At 35.6% G+C, this 20,733-nt stretch overlaps 1 protein-coding gene across 1 annotated transcript in view; it reads left to right on the top strand.

Annotated features, from left to right (window-relative positions):
* The window catches only part of pax7a (paired box 7a), a 54,265-nt gene that overhangs the window by 29,962 nt on the left and 3,570 nt on the right, over positions 1–20,733 (top strand). The window contains 2 exon segments of the mRNA XM_043251299.1: positions 313–478; positions 1,092–1,288. Of these exon segments, the coding sequence (XP_043107234.1) occupies positions 313–478; positions 1,092–1,288 (363 nt within the window).

Raw genomic sequence — 20,733 nt, 5'->3', positions numbered from 1 at the left:
GGGCTACCTCTGACCTGTTCACGACCTCTCGTCTCTGATGGCAGCCCAGAACAACCTGTTTATACAGATCACAGCTTTAGCCACTTAACTAGAACAACAGGGACCTCAACATGCGCTAAGAGGCAGTTTCCCATGAGGACACTCTCTCTGCCACACACATGCCCATGAACCTGACTGGAAGACTGCTGATCGCTTTCAACTGCAAGTTATGGGAATGAAATCCTTAGAAATAGATATGTGTCTCTGCGCAATGGTCAGTCTCCCTTAATGCAAAATAAAATATTATAAAAATTTCTTTCCACCTTTTATTAGGTCTGGTTTAGCAACCGAAGAGCAAGGTGGCGCAAACAAGCAGGAGCAAATCAGCTGGCAGCATTCAACCACTTGTTGCCTGGAGGGTTTCCACCAACTGGCATGCCAACCTTACCCACCTATCAGCTTCCAGAGTCAACGTATCCCAGCACCACTCTCTCACAAGGTAGGGTACAGTAACCCATGAACCTTTATAGAACACTACCATTACAAAGCTTTTTTTAGCAGGGCTGCAAATAAATTGATCAAACTGACAAAAAAGACATTTGCAATTATTAATTATCAGATCCAAAAATATCAGTATCAGTGACACATTAGATTAGTGAACACTACTCACTAGTAACATAGTTGCTTATTAGCATGCATACTACTAGCACATTGGCTGTTTATTAGTACTTGTACATGACATATTAATGCATGACCAAATTATTCTAAACCAACTACCTTACTCAGTATCAACAAGCAGCAAAGAGTTTTGTTGAGGGAATATAAGAATGAGGGAAAACATTATATCCTATTGTAAATAATTATAAACACATTTTAAATGTGTAGTGTAGCAATGAATTAATAATGGTTACAATCATTGTACTCATTATAAGGTGCTTTGCAAGTCATATTGCTACTTTACACATTAAAACTGCTTTTATAATACATTATGCATTAAACACTTCACATTATACGTAAAATGTTAAAAAAAAATCTTATATGTGCTCCCTAACCTGAAGTGTTCCATTATGATTTTATTAGACTAATGTGAACAGTCTCTGTTTGTGTTTTAGATGGCAGCAGTACGTTGCACCGGCCGCAGCCTCTGCCGCCTTCCTCCATGCACCAGGGTGGACTCTCAGCTGACAGTAGCTCTGCCTACGGCCTCACATCCAACCGCCACACCTTCTCCAGCTATTCAGAGACTTTTATGAGCCCGTCAGCTTCAAGCAACCACATGAATCCCGTGAGCAACGGCCTTTCGCCACAGGTTAGTGCAGAGGCCTCTTTCTAATGTGAGAACGATGAAAGGCGCGCTGAATGAACGCCAGCATGCTTCACAGATCAAGAGAGTTGTCGAGTTAAGCTAGTATCCGCTGCTTTTTTCTCAGTTTGCTTATTTTTCATAGCTCAAAAACATTGTAATAATTTCCAAACCAGTTTTTATATCAGAAACCACACGAATGAAATGGCATTCACTTTACTTGAACTTGATTTTGTCTTTGGGAATTGTTGGATCATCTGAATATCTATTTAGCTAGCTATTAAATACTACCATGTGAAAAATCTATAATTTTGACCCATAAAATGTATTTTTGGCTATTAGTACAAATATACCTCAGCGACTAAAGACTATATATATATATATATATATATATATATATATATATATATATATATATATAAAAATTTTATGATGAAATTTATGTTGCTTTGGGCAATTTGGTCAGTGAATAATTTATTTGTGTGTACATGAGAGTGAGTAGGTGCCATTTGACACAAACTGCTTTGTTTCTGTGTTTATTTCTTGTTGTGTGTCCTGTCTAGACTTGTGTTGCTGTGCTTGTGTTTTTGTCCAATTTTCCCAGTTATCCTCTTTGGTCCCCATTAATGAGCATTTAAGTTGACTTCTCCAAAATGGTTTTGTTTTAAATACCCAACATTAAAAAAATAATGTGTATTGATGCAAATCGCATGTAAGGAGTGAATTATACACAATTATCCATCAATACTGGGCAGTCTTGCCGACCCTCAGCAACAAGATGTGGCTAACAAGCATAAAATAAGATTGAAATGGTGTGTAAAGAGTTGAAAATGAATTTCAATGCTGCATTTGTCCACAATTACCCTTTCGTTCACACATGTTTTATTGGGGGTTTCCTTTTCTCTCCCCTGCTCTCTCAAAGCAGATTGAGAAACATTCTCGGTATTACCCTCTTTTTTTTCAGAGAAGAAAGAATTAAGGATTTGGTGACAAAAAAGAGCTTTTCCCCTCGTAACTACAACGTCGGAAGGATAACATGGGCGTCTTACAGTGAGAGAGATTGTTAATCGTGGCACAGGGGCTTTGAGCACTAATGCCTTCGCTCCAAACCTCCGTAAATACCAGCAGACATGGAGGTCTTTTTTCTATTAATGGGAGCTTTTAACACTGGAGAGACTCTGCCTCCTGCTTTCTTCTCAGCTGCACTTAAACACTTTCTCCTTATAAATGATCAATGTTTTTTTTTTTTTTTGGCTGCTATGTTTTTTTAATTTTTAGCATTATATTTCTGTATACTGCCACAGTTTAATTGCTTGTTTTGATAATTTGATAGTTAAAATAATATTTACAATACTATTACATTAGTAGTAGTAATAATAATAATCATTATAAATTATATTATCTATCTATCTATCTAATACATACGGCATTTGAAAATCATTAGAAATAAGTGCAGTTTCTGACAGAGTTCAGTCAACCATCTTTCACAAAGAAAATGTTCAACACAAGGTTGCTAAGGTCACATCAGACATTACCTAACCCAACCATAACTTTTATTCAGTTGACACTTCGTCTAATGAACTCTATTATATTATTATGGAAGAATAGTCCATTCTTATCATTTAAATTATTATTGTTTAACTTTTTTTATATTTTTAATATATAAATTATATAACTTTTATAATTTTGCCAACTGTTTCAAAACAATAAAACACTTGAGTTTATGTGTCAGTAGAAGAAAACTAGCTGTTCAAGCAAGAAGAAAGTGAATCTGTTTACCTTCCCAAAACATCAGATGTCACCTTGCCTCCTGTGACACAGGCAAAAAATTTGCTTTTATTTTTTAGATCAAAGATAACTCCTTTATATTGGAAATTCGCAGACAACACCTGTCTAGAGGAGATAGGCGCATGTGTTGGGACGAAAGACCTATTTCTCCTAACATCTGCCGTTGATGGGCTACCGGTTGCTAGTAAAGATTGACCAAAATGTGGCGATTGGCTGTAAATGGGCTGTGGTGGCCGGTAATGGACTCCTGCTGATCTCAGCACAGGTGTTGGTGTAACCCATCCAGACAGAGCGCATTTTCCCATTACAGGCCAGTAGAAAAGCTATCCACCAGGTTGTTGTCGTCGTAGCCCTTGATGATAAGTTAAGGCTGGTCTGGGAGTGATGCAGTTTCAGACGGGGTCTATTAGGCACTGCTTGGCTGGTCTGCAGGTATGTTTTTAGGTTGAGGTGAGCCGAATCGCCCCATTTCATTTTGTTGCACAGCAGGTGATGGATAAGGACACATACTCTGGGAAAACACTCTTTTTCCTTTCCTTCCTTTGGATTGAAGACATTTTTGTCGGGAAAGACGGCTGGAGAACAAGTTTCCAAATTCTCCAGCTTTGTTTATAAGTTACATAATTATATATTTTGTCCTGATGACCCTTCAAATATCCATACTGATATAGCTAATATCCCTCAATGTCCCGTAACCAAGCAGAAAATCTCTAATTGATGTTATCTGGAGAAAAGAAGGCAGATGTTTCCTGTTTCTCTGCAGACAGGAACAGACAGAGAACAGCAGCGCCAGAGACTGAACGTGATGTCAGGTGCTCATGCTGGCTATTATGCCTCACTAAATGGGTCCTGGGAAATGTGTTCCTTGGCTGACAGCTTTGAGGTGGATTGCACTGCTCTGCCTGACAGGGACACCTGCTGGGAGAGGGAGGAAAACAACAATGCCTCTGCAGAAATGCAGAAAGCTTCTCTTGTATAAAAATGTTAAATTATAGAGAAAATTATATGAATTATATGTGATTGCATGTGCTATAATTTAATAACTCTTATATTATTATGGAAGAAAAGCCCATTCTTATAATTGATATTAATATTATGTTTAACTTTTTGTGTCTTTTATCATTTTGCCAGCTGTTTCAAAACAATAAAACGCTTGAGTTTGTGTGTCAGTAGAAGAAAACTACTGTTCATACTATATATATATATATATTTTAGTTTTAGTTTTATTGTTGATCAATCAATATGTATATAGTATTACAATTATTAGTATTGTTGTATTGCAGTAATCTCAATAATTTATATACCTCCAAGCAGTGTGGGGAAGAGAATTGTTTGCTTGTTTATTTATTGCTGACTGATTGTTTTACTAACAGCTGGTTAACTATGGTTAAAGATTATAAATTGTTGTTAAAAGTACACAAGTACAATCGATATTGCACTGCTTTTAAATAAATATCGTGCTGCTTTAACATACAGAGTAACCAGGATTACAGAACAATCATAATCATATACCAGGTTCTTTACATCAAGGGTAGGCTTTATATGAAAATATTGTTATAATACTTGGCTTATCAGTAGTTTTGTTAGAAATGCAGTGTGCTTAAAGGTCGACAAAGATTGGTACAGAGAAAATGTTTAATGTGATCAATTTGTGAGTATATAACACTTTTTTGCTTGCATCTACTCTGCAGAAAGCAGAAGTGCTTGTTGCGTGTGTGCGCGCCTATGTGTGTGTGTGTAAATGTGAGCCGTGGGAGTGTGTTTGTGCTGTGGAATGAGGCTCTGCTCACGGAAGGACGGATGGATGAATGCGTAAGGCAGCGCGCGAGCGGGGTTGGGTCTCGCCACCGGAGGGATCAGAGAGAAAAACGGCGTTCACCCGAGCCTCCCTTTGATCCCTGTCCCCGGGCCTGCTCGCCTGCACCGTACCGCACAGCATAGCGCGCTAACACCAGCCCTCGCCAACCGCTGCTTGCGACTGTCAGACAGAGATAAGCGCGGAGAAGCTTCAACCCTCTCCCTCTTCCATTAGTCCTTCTCGGAAAAAAGGGGATGAATTACGTTTAAGAACCCTGTGCTGGCGTCGACTAAAAAGGAAAGAAACCTACCTCAGAAATTTCAAGTGCTCGCTTCTCTTGCCGTCTCCCTCGCCTCGCAGTTTTGACAAGACATTAGGCACGTGAATATCAATGAGCCGCGGAGACTCATGTAGTCCCACACATTATTAAAAACTTGTGCATTAAGCCGCAGACTGGGCACCGTGTCAGCTGGCACGCTCTCCCGACGAACGAATCAAAGCGGATGAGCGCGCGGCATTCATTCGTACCCTGTGCGCTCGCGCCGCGAGAGGGGGAATTGATACTTAATAATTAGAAGCCATATTAAAACAGATACTGTTTATATTTGGCAGTAATGGAAAAGACCTATAAGAGGCTTTCCAAAAAACAAGACCTGCTTGGCAGCTGCCAAGAACATCAGACAGCCAAAATCGTCGCCACGGGCAAAAAAATAAAAATAAATAAATAAACTGTAGTTTTGGTGTAAGGCTTACGGTTAGAGTGTGTAAGTTTAGTCTTAGGCCTGATGACAATGGGAAGTGATTGTGCCAGCGTCAACCTACCTGTCCGAAGGCCACTATGTTTACTAAACCTTCTCTTGGAGGCTAATTTTTGCTTTCATTTGTGTTGCCACATTGCTTTACACTGTTTAAAATAAATTTTCTTTATTGAGGAATGGTTCATTCATTGCAAAACGTTCTTTAGAATGGTGAAAAAAACGATCTTCACACTTTAAAAACAACAACAACAAGAACCATTCAAAATGGTTCTTTTTTTTAAAAATCATTTTTTGCACCACTTTTAAGAATGTTGATTTTAATGTTTTTATTATAGCTTATACAGGTCAGCATGTTGGTCTAGTAAAGTGTCTTTTGTATTTTTCTTTTAAGAACTAGAAAAAGTCCCTTTGAAGAATCTAAAAAGGTTTTTCAATAAAGAAAACCTTTTTGGAATAGGATTAATATCAGTTTCTCATACTAAACAGTAATACCTTAAAATATGTAACACTGGTTAACTATTAACTACAACGTTTTCCTTTAAATTTAAATTATTTTTCCTTTAAATTCTTAATTTGCTGCTTATAGTTAGTAAGGTAGATGTTAAGTTTAATTATTGGGTAGGCTCAGGGATGTAGAATAAGGCATTCATATGTGCTCAATTAGCACTAAAAATGGCTATATTCTAGCGATATGCAGGCTAATAAGCACCTAATAGGCATAACTGTAAAATAAAGTGTTACCAAATAAACCATTAATTTGCACATGCACTGCTGTTCAAGTATTTGAGGATTGTTTTTTGTTTTTGAAGAAAGTAGATTCAATATATATTATTTAAGTGGATTCAAAGTGACTTTAATATTGTTAGAAAACAAATTCAATTAAATGGTGTTTTTCTCTTTGCTTTTTTGACATTCTATTCATCAAAACATCCTGAAAAAAATAAGTAGCACCGAAATGTTAACCATCACAGTTTTTCAGCACTGATAATCAGAAAATTTTCTTGAGCACTAAAAATAAGCATATTAGAAGGATTTCTGAAGGATCATGTGACACTGAAGACTTGGGTAATGATGCTGAAAATTCAGCTTTGCGTCACATATTACAAAATATATTAAAATAAAAAACAGTGTGATGTTCTCTTTAAGCAGAGGCGTGCTGCTACTTTTCGGTCAAACTCACAACGTTTACTTGGTGGACAATAAAAGTCTATTAAACTTACATTGAAGTTAGGATCTCAATATCACAGAGACTTTCAAACCCAATCAAGAAACCGCTTAGAGCATAAACAGCAGAGAAATGGCCTGGAAGCTGTGAGTTTAGCACAAACAAACATTTTCTTTTCTAAGTATATAGAAAATAGAGTACAAAGGTTCAGTACTGGGATCTAATTCAAGATTGTAGCTCAGAAAAATAGGCTCGTATGATGCAACACACACAGGCGATGTTCAGGTGTTTTCAGAGATGGTGGTCAGTCTCATGAGATCAGGTCATGGATGCTCCACGCCTGTCCGTCTTCTCTAAACTCCATCTTTGGCTTCCCAGCAGTCACCCATTGAGTCAAATAGCGACATACTCTCTCATCTCAAAGAGAAAGAGTTTTTTTTTTTTTTTTTGCTGCACTTTTTTCCTCCCCGACCGCTTCCTTTAAGGCTGCTCAAGACGACTGTGTGCTGGTCTCTTTTTCCCTCCCTCTCCTTCCCCTGGAGAGGAAGATGCTTTTCCCGCCGTTCAGATGAAAGGCTACGGCGGACAATAAAAATGCTATTTAAATGCAAGGCTGTTTGTATGCGGGTGAGAGATATTTTCCCCTGCCGAAAGTGAGCTGCTGCATCCTGATAAATAGCAAATATAAGGGAATGCGATTTACATTTATCTTGCAGAGGCAGCCAATATAAATTTCAGCAAATCCTAGGAGATAGGGATTTAAAGAAGGGAACGACTGAGACCAATTCATATGCTGTGTGTCCCACGCAACTGGAAATGCCTATAATATGGAGAATGGGGAGTATATGGCCACATATACACGCACACTCACCGATCATATCTTGTATGTCAATTACTTAGAGGCCACAGCATGCTGCTGGACGGTTTATTTATTGTTTTACCGGTGGCCAAATCTGTTCAATTTTATGTAGTGTAATTGAACTTTTATGTTTTACTTATCTATTACTTCTGTTCTTCGTTCTCATATAAGGGGAACTTAGGCACACTTGAAAATGTAAATACATTAGATACTGTTTTTGTCAAACCTGTTGTTTTTTAATTGTAAAATTAGCTTTGTTTAAAGTTAAAGTTCATTATTTTTTTAATTTAATGCAATGGCATTCAGACATGATTTGAGTGTCATGGCAATAAATGTCATTGCATTATATATTTTTCTTCAGTTTGAAGTGGCTAAACAATGGTAGCAAAATCCAGAAAAATACATTGTATGTGTAAAAATTTTGTTAAATTTGCTTTCATCATTTGGATATTGAGTAAAGATCACGTTCCATTAAGATATTTTTCTACATTTCCTACAGTAAGCATATTAAATTACATTTTTGTATGCATAATATGCGATATTATGCATTGCTGACCTCATTTGGACAACTTTAAAGGTGATTTTAAATATCTTTTTTTTGCACCCTCAGAGTCCAGATTTTGAAATAGTTGTATCTCACCCAAATATTTTCCTTTCCTAACAAACCATACATCAATAGAAAGCTTATTTATTCAGATGTATAATTCTCATTTTTAAAAATGTACACTTATGACTGGTTTTGTGGTCCAGAGTCACATATAGTTTTGAAAACTGCATATAGGTGAACATGATACACGTCCAATAAAATGACCAAAATATAGCTGATTCAAAGACCTTGTGCAATAATGAAGAAAAGTGACAATAATGATTTTTTTTATTTAACTTACTTTATTTATTTTATATTTAGTGTGTCTAATGTGTCCAGATATCTTTGTAGCTACAAGTAAAACATTATTAATGAAAAATGACATTGCATTAGATCAAATATCAAAAGTACCTTTTTGCTTAGTTTACAGCGCTAAAACGACAGCTTTGATCATTGAATCATATTGTGAGTAACTTTTGCCTGTGTGAACGCAAGGAACATTTTACTCGTGCATTCACTAAAAATCACTAAAGACATTGTGCAAAAATGATGAAGAAATGGGATTTTACAGTAAATTTACAAATTTCATGCAATGACTTTCAGACATTTCTACAGGTAAAACAAATCATGCTTAGGCTTTGGAATGTCATTGCATTAAAATAAAATATCAAGTCCTATTTTACTGCTGTAGAGATTTTGAAGGTTAAGACGGTATCGTGTGAAATTGGAATTGTTTATGGTTATTGGATGAAGTTTTAGTGTTGTTACTGCTAGTAAAATCTCAGGAAAAATGCTTAGGTGTATCAAGTTCAGAGGCATTTTTGGTTTCTTTTTGATTTCTGCCACTGCAATTTATTGTCAGTGTCGTAAAAGTAGATTTTTAACACCTATTAGCAGGTGAAGGGATTTTTTTCCAGGTAACCTAGGCCCTCGTAATCATGAGTTCACAGGTTAAGGGTTTGCAGGGTCATGGTGGGGTTAAACAGTCATCGATAAGCCTCTTTGGAAGCCGTTGGCTGTTTGGATGTCGTTTTTGTGAAATGTGTGTCCTGTTAGTTCCACATGCCACTCTGACAGGTGTACCATTGTGATTAATACTGCAATGAGCAGCGCTGCTCTAACTTTACCAAACTGAAACCCCCAACCACACACATCCACAGCCAAACACCAGCAACCTGCTGTCTGATGTCTCGGGACTGACCCAAGGCATCATGGAACAGCTGTCTTCTTTGTCTCATATGCAGCATTTTTCTAGTCTCACCCACTACGTAACTCATTTTGCACCTGTTTTATCATCCAGCTGATAAAAGTTGTTGGAGTGGTTAAGTAAAGTTAAGTAAAGTGTAATTCATGCTTGAAGCACACACTACCTTGTCAAAAAATTATTTTCGAAATGGAACAATTTATTGACTTAAATATGTGTTTTTGTTAAGCTTTACATTCAATACATTATAGGCTTTTATAAATTTAGAATGTGGATCTCATTCTTTTCAGATGCCCAAATTGCTCAAAATTAGTGCAGATGCTGATACTTATATTGTCAAAAAGTAAGATGAAATGTAGATAGTAAGACCTTCTTTTCACGTGTTTTAACTAGTTGTTTTTTAGCATGCATATTACTAGAATAATAGCCATTTATTAGTAATAGTTATTAGCACTTATTCTACATGACCTTATTTTACATCCCTAATCCTATCTAATACCCAAACTTAACTAATACCTTACAAACTTTTAATGAGCAGCAAATTAGGAATTTATTGAGGGAAAAATCATGGTTAATAGTGAACAAGTGTTCTCATTCCAAAGTGTTACCATGTAAATCAAAGAGATTGATTACATAAAAATATCTAAATATTAGTTACATCTCTGTATCTCACCAATATGTCTTAGTAAAAATAATAGCTTAGTTTTATTCAATTCAAGATTATAAAGTGCTTTTTATGATGCAAGTAATTGCAAAGCAGCTTTACAGAAAACATTTCTACAATATGTGCGCTATATATTGTATTATAATATTGTAGAAATGTATGTATTTAACTCAATTTGGTAATTATGTATTGTTGTGTGAGGGTTGGCACTCTGAGGGATTGATATCATCTCTTCTCAGGTGTTCGGTCACCTCAAATCACTTAAGGGTTGGATCCAGCCTGAAGCTTTTAAAATTCCTAGAAACAGAGAAACAGAGAAACAAACAAAGACATAATTAGCGTAGCTGCTGTTCCATCCAAGCGAAAACTATATGTTTAACCCAAGCTAAATAATATTAACATGCGTTTAATCAGATATAACTACACTACAAATATTATGAGATGCATTATGTGAATGCTTGGCTAAAGAGATGTGTCTTTAGTCTAGATTTAAACAGACTAAACCTTGAATGTTATCATGAAATCTATTACAGAGTTTGGGGGCAAAGTGTGAAAAAGCTCTACCTCCTTTAGTGGATATTGCTATCCTAAGTACTACCAAAAGGCCAGAGTTTTGTGACCTTAAGGACCGGGTTGGATTGTAGAAGTAACAGTACAATCAAGTTGCAAATTGTATTCATTTTTAAATCTGTTTTAAAAGCTGATTTTATGATCAGTTGTATTTTAAGAACATGTGATTCAATGCAACAGAATGATGACTTGAACGAAACAATCCCTGATCGTCAAATTTGATGCGCACAATCAAACATGCTTTTTCTAAACAAAAAAATAAATCAGGCAATCCTGCTTCAGTGCAATGCAATATAAAAGTTATGATTATTTTATAACATTTTATAACAACCACTTTCACTTTTGCTTGCTAAAAATTTATAAAAAGCTATAAACTCTCAATCTAAGAGCAGCAGGCAGGTTTTTCAGCAACGTTTTGATTATGTTGGATCGTTTAGAGGCCTTGCATAGGTGTGTACCAAATATGAAACAGTAGGCTTGATATAGAGTTAATTTATTAGTATTTGGGGTTTGTTAAAATCGCTAACTCTGAATAAAAGCAATAATAGTGATGTTTGCCATGTTGAGTAGAGTTTCTCTGTTTTCCTCTCTCGTCTGTAAAATGAGCCTGTGTGAGCGGTTTGAGTCTCAGCTGGCTATCTCACGCAAGCAGTTTCTTCCTCTTAGACTCCAGCTGAGCACTATTTCGCTGTTTATTTACATGTAATTATTGCTGTGAGGTGCAGATATTAACACTGTCAAGAACAATTTGACCTGACATTTTTCACTGTGCTGATCCCCTGCTGATTTTAGCAAACAAACCTCCACCCTTCATGCCTCTCTCTCTCTCTCTCTCTCTCTCTCTCTCTCTCTCTCTCTCTCTCAGTTGAGGCACCAGTGCAAAGTGAGAGGAGCTTTGTGTGTGTGTGTGTGTGTGTGAGGTTTGAGTTCAACTTGTTCCTGGTGGCTGAATCCATCCCATATTCATTCAAGCATATCAGTGGAGGAAAATAGATGATTGTGCCTCTACACATTCTTCAAATGCAACCAAACAGAAAGCATATTAACCTTCGTTTAGCTGACAGACTGCAGCTAAGATCTGTGGAAATATTTGAGAAGAATAATGTGATCAGCATTACAAACAAATGCGAACTTCACCCACCAAAAGAAAATATTCTACAATGCAAAACCTGTTTATCATTAATATAAAAAGTAGTTTATTTATTTATTTATTGGTGACACAAATTCTTATTATTATTCATAAAAACATTATTATTATTATATTACTTATTATTCTTCTTATTAAATGATAATCATAGCAATGATAACAATTATATATATATATATATATATATATATATATATATATATATATATATATATATATATATATATATATATATATACACACATTCACACTAAAGTTGTTTATAATTTGAGTCAAAAAATGCTGATATGTTTAGATTAATTGTGTTCTGGTTTTATATGCTTCCTTTTATAACTTTTTCATCTATTCCTTAGATTTCAACACCAGGTAATAATTTTAAAATGTAACTATGGCTGATCATGTGATTGACACTATATTGTACATGCCTCCATTAGAAGGCGTTCTGTGTTTTTCTGCAGCTGTCAGTATGTTTGCTGACGTGAGGTGTGACTGACCAGAGGAGAGAGGTAGAGGGCATATGCACACTATTTAGTACAGTAAACATCCTTTGAGGAGTGACAGCTTGTTTCAGTGGCTGATAATGACTCTCATCTGTGTCCTGTATGTCAGTGCCCAGTTTCTGTCAGTGTCAATCAGAATGTAATTGAGCACGATTATCACACTCCCCCCTTCTTCTCCAGAACACCTACTGCCCAGCGTGAAACTAGCTCTGGTTTAGCCTTGTGAGCTCCCTACCTAGACAGCATTAGAATGCATCATACGTAGCAGTCCCAGCATGCACTGTGGGAAAAATGATTAAAGTGATATTAATAAATCGGTCACTCAATACACAATATTTTATCCAAAATTTGTGTATACTGTTTCTCTTTTTCTCTTTTATGCTTGTATCTGAAAGTTATTTCTGCCACAGAATAAAAATATGGCACTATTTAAAGTTTATAGAGAACTATCTGAGAAAAAAAAGTCATGAAATAAATTGTAAGATGCTGATTTGCAGCTGACATTTGCTCACTTATAAAATATAAACTCGCAATTTTGAAAAGTCCAAATTGTGAGGTATAAACTTGTAATTGTAAGAAAAAACGTTTAAATTTCTTTTACAACTGAAAAATCATTTTTATAATGTTTTATATTCTAATAAGAAATGCCATAGCTATGAGATTTAAATTAAACATGAGATTTAAAAAAATTCACTCAGAAATTGCTAGTAGATTTCACTATTATAAACAGCAAGTAACACTTTATTTTGAACTAGAAAATCTGAAAGATTATTTTCTTGGGAAACACTCTGTAAATGTTTTATTTACAGCTTTAAAAAAATCTGACTATCATTAGCTTAGAAAAAATGTTCAGGCAAAATCAATCACTTATTATGCTTCATTGTGATTATGCTGTCTTATTAGGCAACTCCATTAGGCAGCTGCACTGTATTTTGGAACAGAGCTACTGCTTGAGCTATGCAAACACTAGAATGCTTCATTTATTGTGACAAGGCTGTAGTTGTACTGCATTGCATCGTTGCTCAGTTTCCCCCACATTTGTATTCTTCTCCTTCATTTTCTCACCTCTCTCTGTCTATCTGTCTGTGTCTCTGTCCATTTACTCATTTCACTTTCACCCCCACTCCCCTAGTTCTGTCGCCCTTTTCTCTTCTTCGTCTCTCTCTCCTTCTCTTTTCTATTCGGAAACCTCTTTTCAGTTTTGATTAATGTGCTTTGGCCAATTATGGCTGTGACACAGCGAGCGGCCCCCGTCATCTGTTCTGTGTCAGCAGTCAGGCTGGCTGAAGCTCCCAGGCTGGTTAATTGGCCTGCGCTCCCCTTCCACCGTGACCAAAAGCCTCTAATTGAATTTATGCAACCACTGTTATTTTTAAATAGTCATTTTGTCTCAGATGAGCACCACTATGGGAAGTGGAGGAGAGCGGTTAATCCATAGTCGTGTTTAAAAAGCATCTGATTACCATCCAATCTGTGTGGATTATTAGAAATATATATATATATATATATATATATATATATATATATATATATATATATATATATATATATATATATACACAATAAGACTTTTGAACAGATTAAAGATGAGGACATTTTTTTTTACTATAAATATCAGATTTTTTTTCTCATTCAGTACTGGCTAGAAGACAAAACAAGTTAAATATATCCTGATCTTTAAATTCCAAAAGTTTTCACCTCCTGCTCTTAATGCATGTTTTTTTCTTTTGGAGCATCAGTGAGTATTTCAAGGGGATGTAAACTTTTAAATTTTTATGAATTCAGCTTTTTGTGTTACTATGGTTTAACGAAACAGTTAAAATCTCTGTAAAGGGAAGTTCAAATGGCACGGCAAATGCGTTGTTATATCAGTTTTGCATTTGTTAACACTATCGTAGGTTTAGAGTTGGGTTTGGTGTATTTCCAACATGATACTCCATTGGCTTTTAGAGAATTATTTATAAAAAACTGACATTTTGCAGACCCTGATGTAAAATTTGACCTCAACGGTATCAGTCTAAAACAAATACATTATCAAGTATGCTGCGTCCGTAATATTTTTCTTTATTTTACTACACTGATTGCTCCAGTTCATCCAGGATTCTCTCTGTTGAGTTACTCTGCTGTAATCCCAAATGGGCGTCAGTCGAAAGGGTTGATAAATTACAGCAAGCATTATTTGGCGTAATCTTGGCCCCAGGACTGTCCTTTGAAACGCGCACAAACAATCGACAGCAGGAGTGTAAAAAAGCACTCACAATTTCCAGTAGAGGCGACTATCAGCTGCGCAGATCAGCGAAGGGAAGAGATGATATTCTGTGGCTCTCAGATAACTTGCACACACTGAGTGGGCTGATTCCCCTCCATCTGCCCTCCTGACCTGCACTAAACTTGAAGGTAGCACTGGAGGGCATTAGGGTAGGGGGGAGTTAGTGGTGAGAGGAACTGTCTAATCCACTCTGGGCTAGATTAAGAGTAGTGTGTGTGTTGGCCGAGAGCCTGGCGAGGGTGCAGAGGCCTGTGCTATCTGCTCTGTTGGCAGGCTGGCCTGAAGGCAAACTCAGTGCTGCTACTGGAGTCTTTGTACTCTTAAAAGCCCCCCGTCTCGCTCTCTCTCTGCGCTCGAGCCCCCTCCTCAAATCCTCTCTATCTGTCTGCCATCCATGCATTTCACTGCATGCTTTATTTTTCTTTAGTATATGTAGTTTCTGCTTTTAGCTCTGTGTTCAGATGGAAATAGACTTTGGCCAAAGTAGATGACGTGTTTGATTTGATGTACGGACAAACCCTTGGAAAAACATTGGTAGTTATGATGAACAACTTCAAGAAAGTTTTATGTACTTTGAGTTATTGTTGGATGTTGTTAAAATGATTCTGGTGAATATGTATGTATAGCTTTAGATATAGTTTGTGTGTTTGTGAAAATTGTGAAAAAAGAATAGAATATAAAATTAAACAGTAATAACAATAATATAGTAAGTTCATGTGCCAAAAGGATGGAAGTAGAGACATAATTTTGCGTACCAGAGTGTCAATTGTTTAGCCAACGAAACGTTAAGGGTTTTTTTGGAGAGGAGGACTATTTAATATTTTGAATCAGCTATAGATGTGTGCGTGTACTTTTTCTTTCCATATTATTAGATTTTCTTTATATAAATAAAGTCTTATTTTAGAAATGTAGTTATACTTTATCATTTCTTATGTTTAAAATAAATATAATAATCATTAAAATGTTTATATATTTTTTTTTTTATTGGTTTATTTTGTATAAAATGTTTATTTTAGTTTTTTTGTTATCAGTCATAACCTAATGACCATAATATTATAGTAAGTGCAATCTCTGTGAAATTACTTTTAATATTCATTAAACAATAATGAACTAACTGTAACTGTAAAAGTTATGAAAATGCTTAGGTCAAACGGCTAGTGGAAGTGGCATTTTCTATAATTTGCACAGGAATGCTATAAAATTGTAATGCCTAAAATAGAGGAGAATGAGCTGTTTCCCTATTTCCAATGCAATTGTTTCCAGTACTACTTCTTTCTTTTCTTCTTCTTCTTATAGTGAACATGTAAAAATGAGCACATATGCAGTTGTACCACAACCCTAATGTTTGACTTTTGGGAAAATTGCCTCTTGAAATATTGTCATCTGCATCCGACAGATTCCTTTTAGCTCCGCAGTTGTCGAGCCATTTCTCCAGAGCTTGACTAAACACGAAAGGACTCGTACATTTAAGCAGACAAAAAAATATATAAATTGACTGTTAAGGAAATTAGAGCGGTATGAAAGAATCCCTTTTAGTGCGCTATTTGTTTATCTGAAAGGATGCACATTGTATCAATTTACAATTCTGGGTTTGCGCCGCCTCCGGCTGGAGGGTCTCAGAAGTTGGGGAATTAATTAGTTTTTTATTATTATTTATGGAGTAATCTATTTGGTGAGAGGAAGGCATTGCCTCTGGGCTGTGTCCTTTAAACACTGGAGCCCTGACTTCCATTATCTACCCCGCACACAACGCACAACAAACAAGAAAAGCACTGCGGAAGATATAGTCGAAACAAAGGAAAGAAATGTATAGCCTACTTGGGGGAAAGAGAATTAAAGTAGGCTATGTGAAATGAAGGTTTATTTCGTTTGTGAACTGTATTATCAGCCACTGTTCGCCGGAGGTGATTGTTTTGCGCAGATATGTCGCACGCTCCCGTATCAGATTAATAGTCTGAATGATATTGATTTTTGTTTATTTAGCTGGGTTAATGTTCTGGGTGGGGAGATTTGTAATACAATCTCAGCTGAGCTTAATCTTTCCCCTGCGGCGAAGTTCAGCAGTTACGCCACTTTTGGTCAAGGTGAGACAAGGTCAAGATTCTCCTGAACAATTTCTAACTATGACTACAATGTCTAACTCTTGAACACAGAACAACACAAGCACAAGTGGCTAGTTTAACAAACACAGCCAATATGTAATTAATGATTGGAATATGCTTGTGCGAATCCATGGCCTTGTATTAGGCCATAGAACATTTAAGTAACTTTTATAAAACGGTGTTGGTTTGAATTTCGAGGCAAAACAATGGCACTGACATGCTTTAAGATGTATCACTGCAAGTTTATTTTAGTTAAAACAGCTCAGAAATGCATTTAATCTGGGACTAGCTTAAGCCTTTTTTGAAGCAGTGGACAAGAGTTCAGAATTTGGTTACTCCAAAATGAAGATTCTGTCATTTTTTACTCACCCTTAAGTTGTTTCAAACCTGTATGAGTTTCTATCCTCTGCTGAACACAAAAGAAGCTATTTTGATCTAACAGTTAATCTAACAGTTGATGGTAGTCCTTGACTTCTTTCTTATTTTATAAACATGGATATGTATTATTATTTATTTCAAAATTTTTTATTCACACACATACAAAGATCAGAAAATGTGGTAAATTTATATATATATATATATATATATATATATATATATATATATATATATATATATATATATATATATATATATATATGCACAATAAACATACACAGTACCTACACATATTATGTATACAAAATTTTTTTACGATTTTACCGATGTGTGTGTAAATCTTCTTTATATTAAGAAAGTATCTTAAAAGAAGAATTAAATTTATTTTATTTATATTAAACACAGTTTGTTAAAATACCCATTTCCCTCCAAGGAGCATTTAAAGACATCTTCATATAAAATCTCACAATTATATGTTTTGGAAATATGGTTAAAGTGTATTGGAAAATGCTAAACCATTGTAAGAAATTACAAAGCAAACTTGGGAAAGTGTGTTCTCTTTAGGTACAGTTATAGTAGCCTTTTATTGTTCTAATTTATATTACAATATCTGCAAGCCGTTTTATACATATTTTATAGAATTAAATTCTCAATTGCTAGATAGATAAATGCATGTTTAGTGCTTAAAAGAGTAGGCTACTTAAAATGTAGTTTCCTTGCACCTGTGTATAAGGATTCTATTCTATTCTATAGAAACCAATTGTATTTTAGTGCTGAAATGTGCTAATGAGCCAATTATTGGAGATTTGAATGATTTCTACCATATGATTTATATTATAGCAGGGTTCATCTTTAGAACCCTGAAAATTTGAAAACAGCAGTAAAGGAGCAGAGATTTCTCTTCACTCTCTAAAGGAGGTCAGCTCTGTTGAGGAAGCGCTGCTGGAATTTGGCTCTTTATAATTAGAAGCGCTGATAGAGGAGTCGTCCTGATTGTCTGCCGCTTTAATTTAATGTGCATATAAAGAAGGAAGCAGTGTAATCAAGCTTCAATTAACCGATGACTAAATCTCTCCCACCCCTGCAGCTGCCGTCCGCCCCCGTCATGCCACCCCACGGCCCCCTCGTGTGGCCACCAACAAGGGCTACTTGTGCTTTCCATTGGCGTAATCTGCCATAATCAGGAAACGTATGAATCTTCCAGCCATATGGCCACATCACATGTGTCTCTTATAAAGACACGGCAATGAATCTCCCGCTTATACGGATGCATGTCACATGTGCGCTGAATGGCCTTCCATACTGATAGAATTAGCATGAGGAAACCGCTAACCAGCCTTATGTGTCTGGTGCGCCTCGAGTGCTTCATATTTCCTGCGAGACTTTTAGGGAATATTAATCATAATGTGATTAATTTCCCGCGTCCGTTCGTGCGCGCCTCTCGGTGTTTGTGCTGACGTCGCCTTGTGAACTGCGTTTAAACTCGCATGGATAAGAGTTTGTGTGTGTCACGTCTGTGTGTGTTTAAGCAGCTCTGGATGCTCTAATTGGTTTAGCAGCCAAAGGGAGTCAAAGGGCAGCGTAGCGTGTCGAGACGCAACGCGAACCTGATGCTGGGAAGGATGCTTTCTGTCGACTGAGAGGGAAGACCATGTGTGGGGCTTCCTGGAAAACTATTCTTCAGCCCCAAACACTATTGCTTCTTTTGCTCTTACTGCTTTCTTAATCGGTTTCCCTGTTTCTTGACCTTTTCACCAGACCTCATGCTCCATGTTGTTTAAAGAGTGTAAAATCCTGTTGTGTGTTTCTCTAAGCTAAAACGTAGTTGAAGTTGACTTGTTTGCATTACTAGTGTATGTAGCAAATGCACACACAGAGAGATATATATAGTAGTAGTGTTATTCTGTGTATTTATTTATTTGTTTGTTCTTTTAAAAATTGACTGTGGTGAATATTAATGTTAAATATTGTGTGGTAGATACTGAAACAAAACCTTTTTTATTATTATTATTGTTACATTTATTGTTACGGTAATTATAGGATAATTGGCCCAAAAAATAAAAGGTAATAAATTAATTCATTTATTTGTTATTTGTTTGTTTTATGTTTGTTTGTTCTTTATTTTATTTTTTAAGTGAAGGTCAATATTAATAATAGTTGGTCAAAAATGCTAAAACAAAACATTTGTATTATTTTATTGATTTATTTTTCTATATTTATTTTTAGGGTTTTTATTTTGAAATTGAACATAAAAGTCTATTTAAAAACCATTAATTAATTAATTAATTAATTTATTTATTTATTTAATAAATGCATGTATTTATTTCCTTACTCATTCATACATGCATATAGGGTTCCTAGCCTATGAAATATAACCATTTCTGTGAAAGTTGTCATGTTTAATGCAGTCATTTATGGAAAAATGTAAAAATGTTAGGGCCATTAACAAAATGCAATTTGCCACCGGTAAAGCAGTTTTTAGTAATGGATTCAAACCGTAGTATACTACATTATCATCATATGATCTTACTTGGTCGATTAAAAAGATTAAAATAAGATTAAAATAAAATATAGTAAAGAGAAAAGGCCTATTTTTAAGTTGAATAATTATTGTAGAAGTTCGATTTGTGGTTCTATTTCATTCCTAATACTACGAATAGAGGGTCAAGTGCATTGCATTTAGGGATAAAACACTGGGCAACATTTTGAAGACTTTATAGTCATTCAAAGTAAAGTATTTGCATTTGACTGCAAAATTAGTGTTCAAACAGTCATTAACTGTGTTGATTGCAAATACCACAAACAATGCAGATGTTAACGATTCATTGTTTTTCAATGCAGAAGCAGATAAACAAGCAGCTTGTGCTCACAATATCGTTAGGTTAAGAGAGCAGCCTGTGTGCTAGGGATGGGAGATCACGTACTTGGCTCTGTTCGGGCCTTTGCTCATTATTATTCATGAGCGTGGGGTGTTTTTGGGCCTGGGGCGGGATTATCTTCTCCTCAGTGCTTGTTGTGCTGGAGGCCTCGGGACAGGGGTCTGTTTGGCACCGCCGCTGGGGTCTGATGGGTCTGGCCTCGCTCCCATCTCTTTCTTTTGCTGTATCACTCTTTCTGGCCGCTGCTAATCACTCTGGGATGCTGGCTGTGCTCTGTGCCTGGCACCAAATCACTCTCTGTCCCTTCCCTTCATTTTTTTTTTTTTTTGGACTGTGAGAATGACCTGCCTTGTGAGAGGATCTCTAGCCAATGCACCATTTGAAAATTTAGAGCATTAAATATCTGCCAATGTGTTCAAAGTTAAAGTATTTGGTAAAGTATTTGCTTAAATGTAAACATATTTACTTTTAAACATTGTCCAAAATATATATTTCAAAAATATTTCAAAGGTATCACAGACTTTAGAAAAACCTTAAAACTTAAGAATGGAAAATTTGTTGATTCTGAGTTCAAAAATATTAGTACTGTCAAACAATTAATTGCAATTAATTGCATCCAAAATAAAAGTTTTTATATTTATGTGTGTGTGTACTGTATATATATATATATATATATATATATATATATATATATATATATATATATATATATATATATATATATATATATTATATATATATTTAATATACATTAATGTGTACATGTGTGTATTTATATATATAA

Source organism: Puntigrus tetrazona, chromosome 11 (genome assembly GCF_018831695.1).
Source record: "Puntigrus tetrazona isolate hp1 chromosome 11, ASM1883169v1, whole genome shotgun sequence".
Taxonomy (NCBI): domain Eukaryota; kingdom Metazoa; phylum Chordata; class Actinopteri; order Cypriniformes; family Cyprinidae; genus Puntigrus; species Puntigrus tetrazona.
This window is presented reverse-complemented; position numbering and strand designations above follow the sequence as displayed.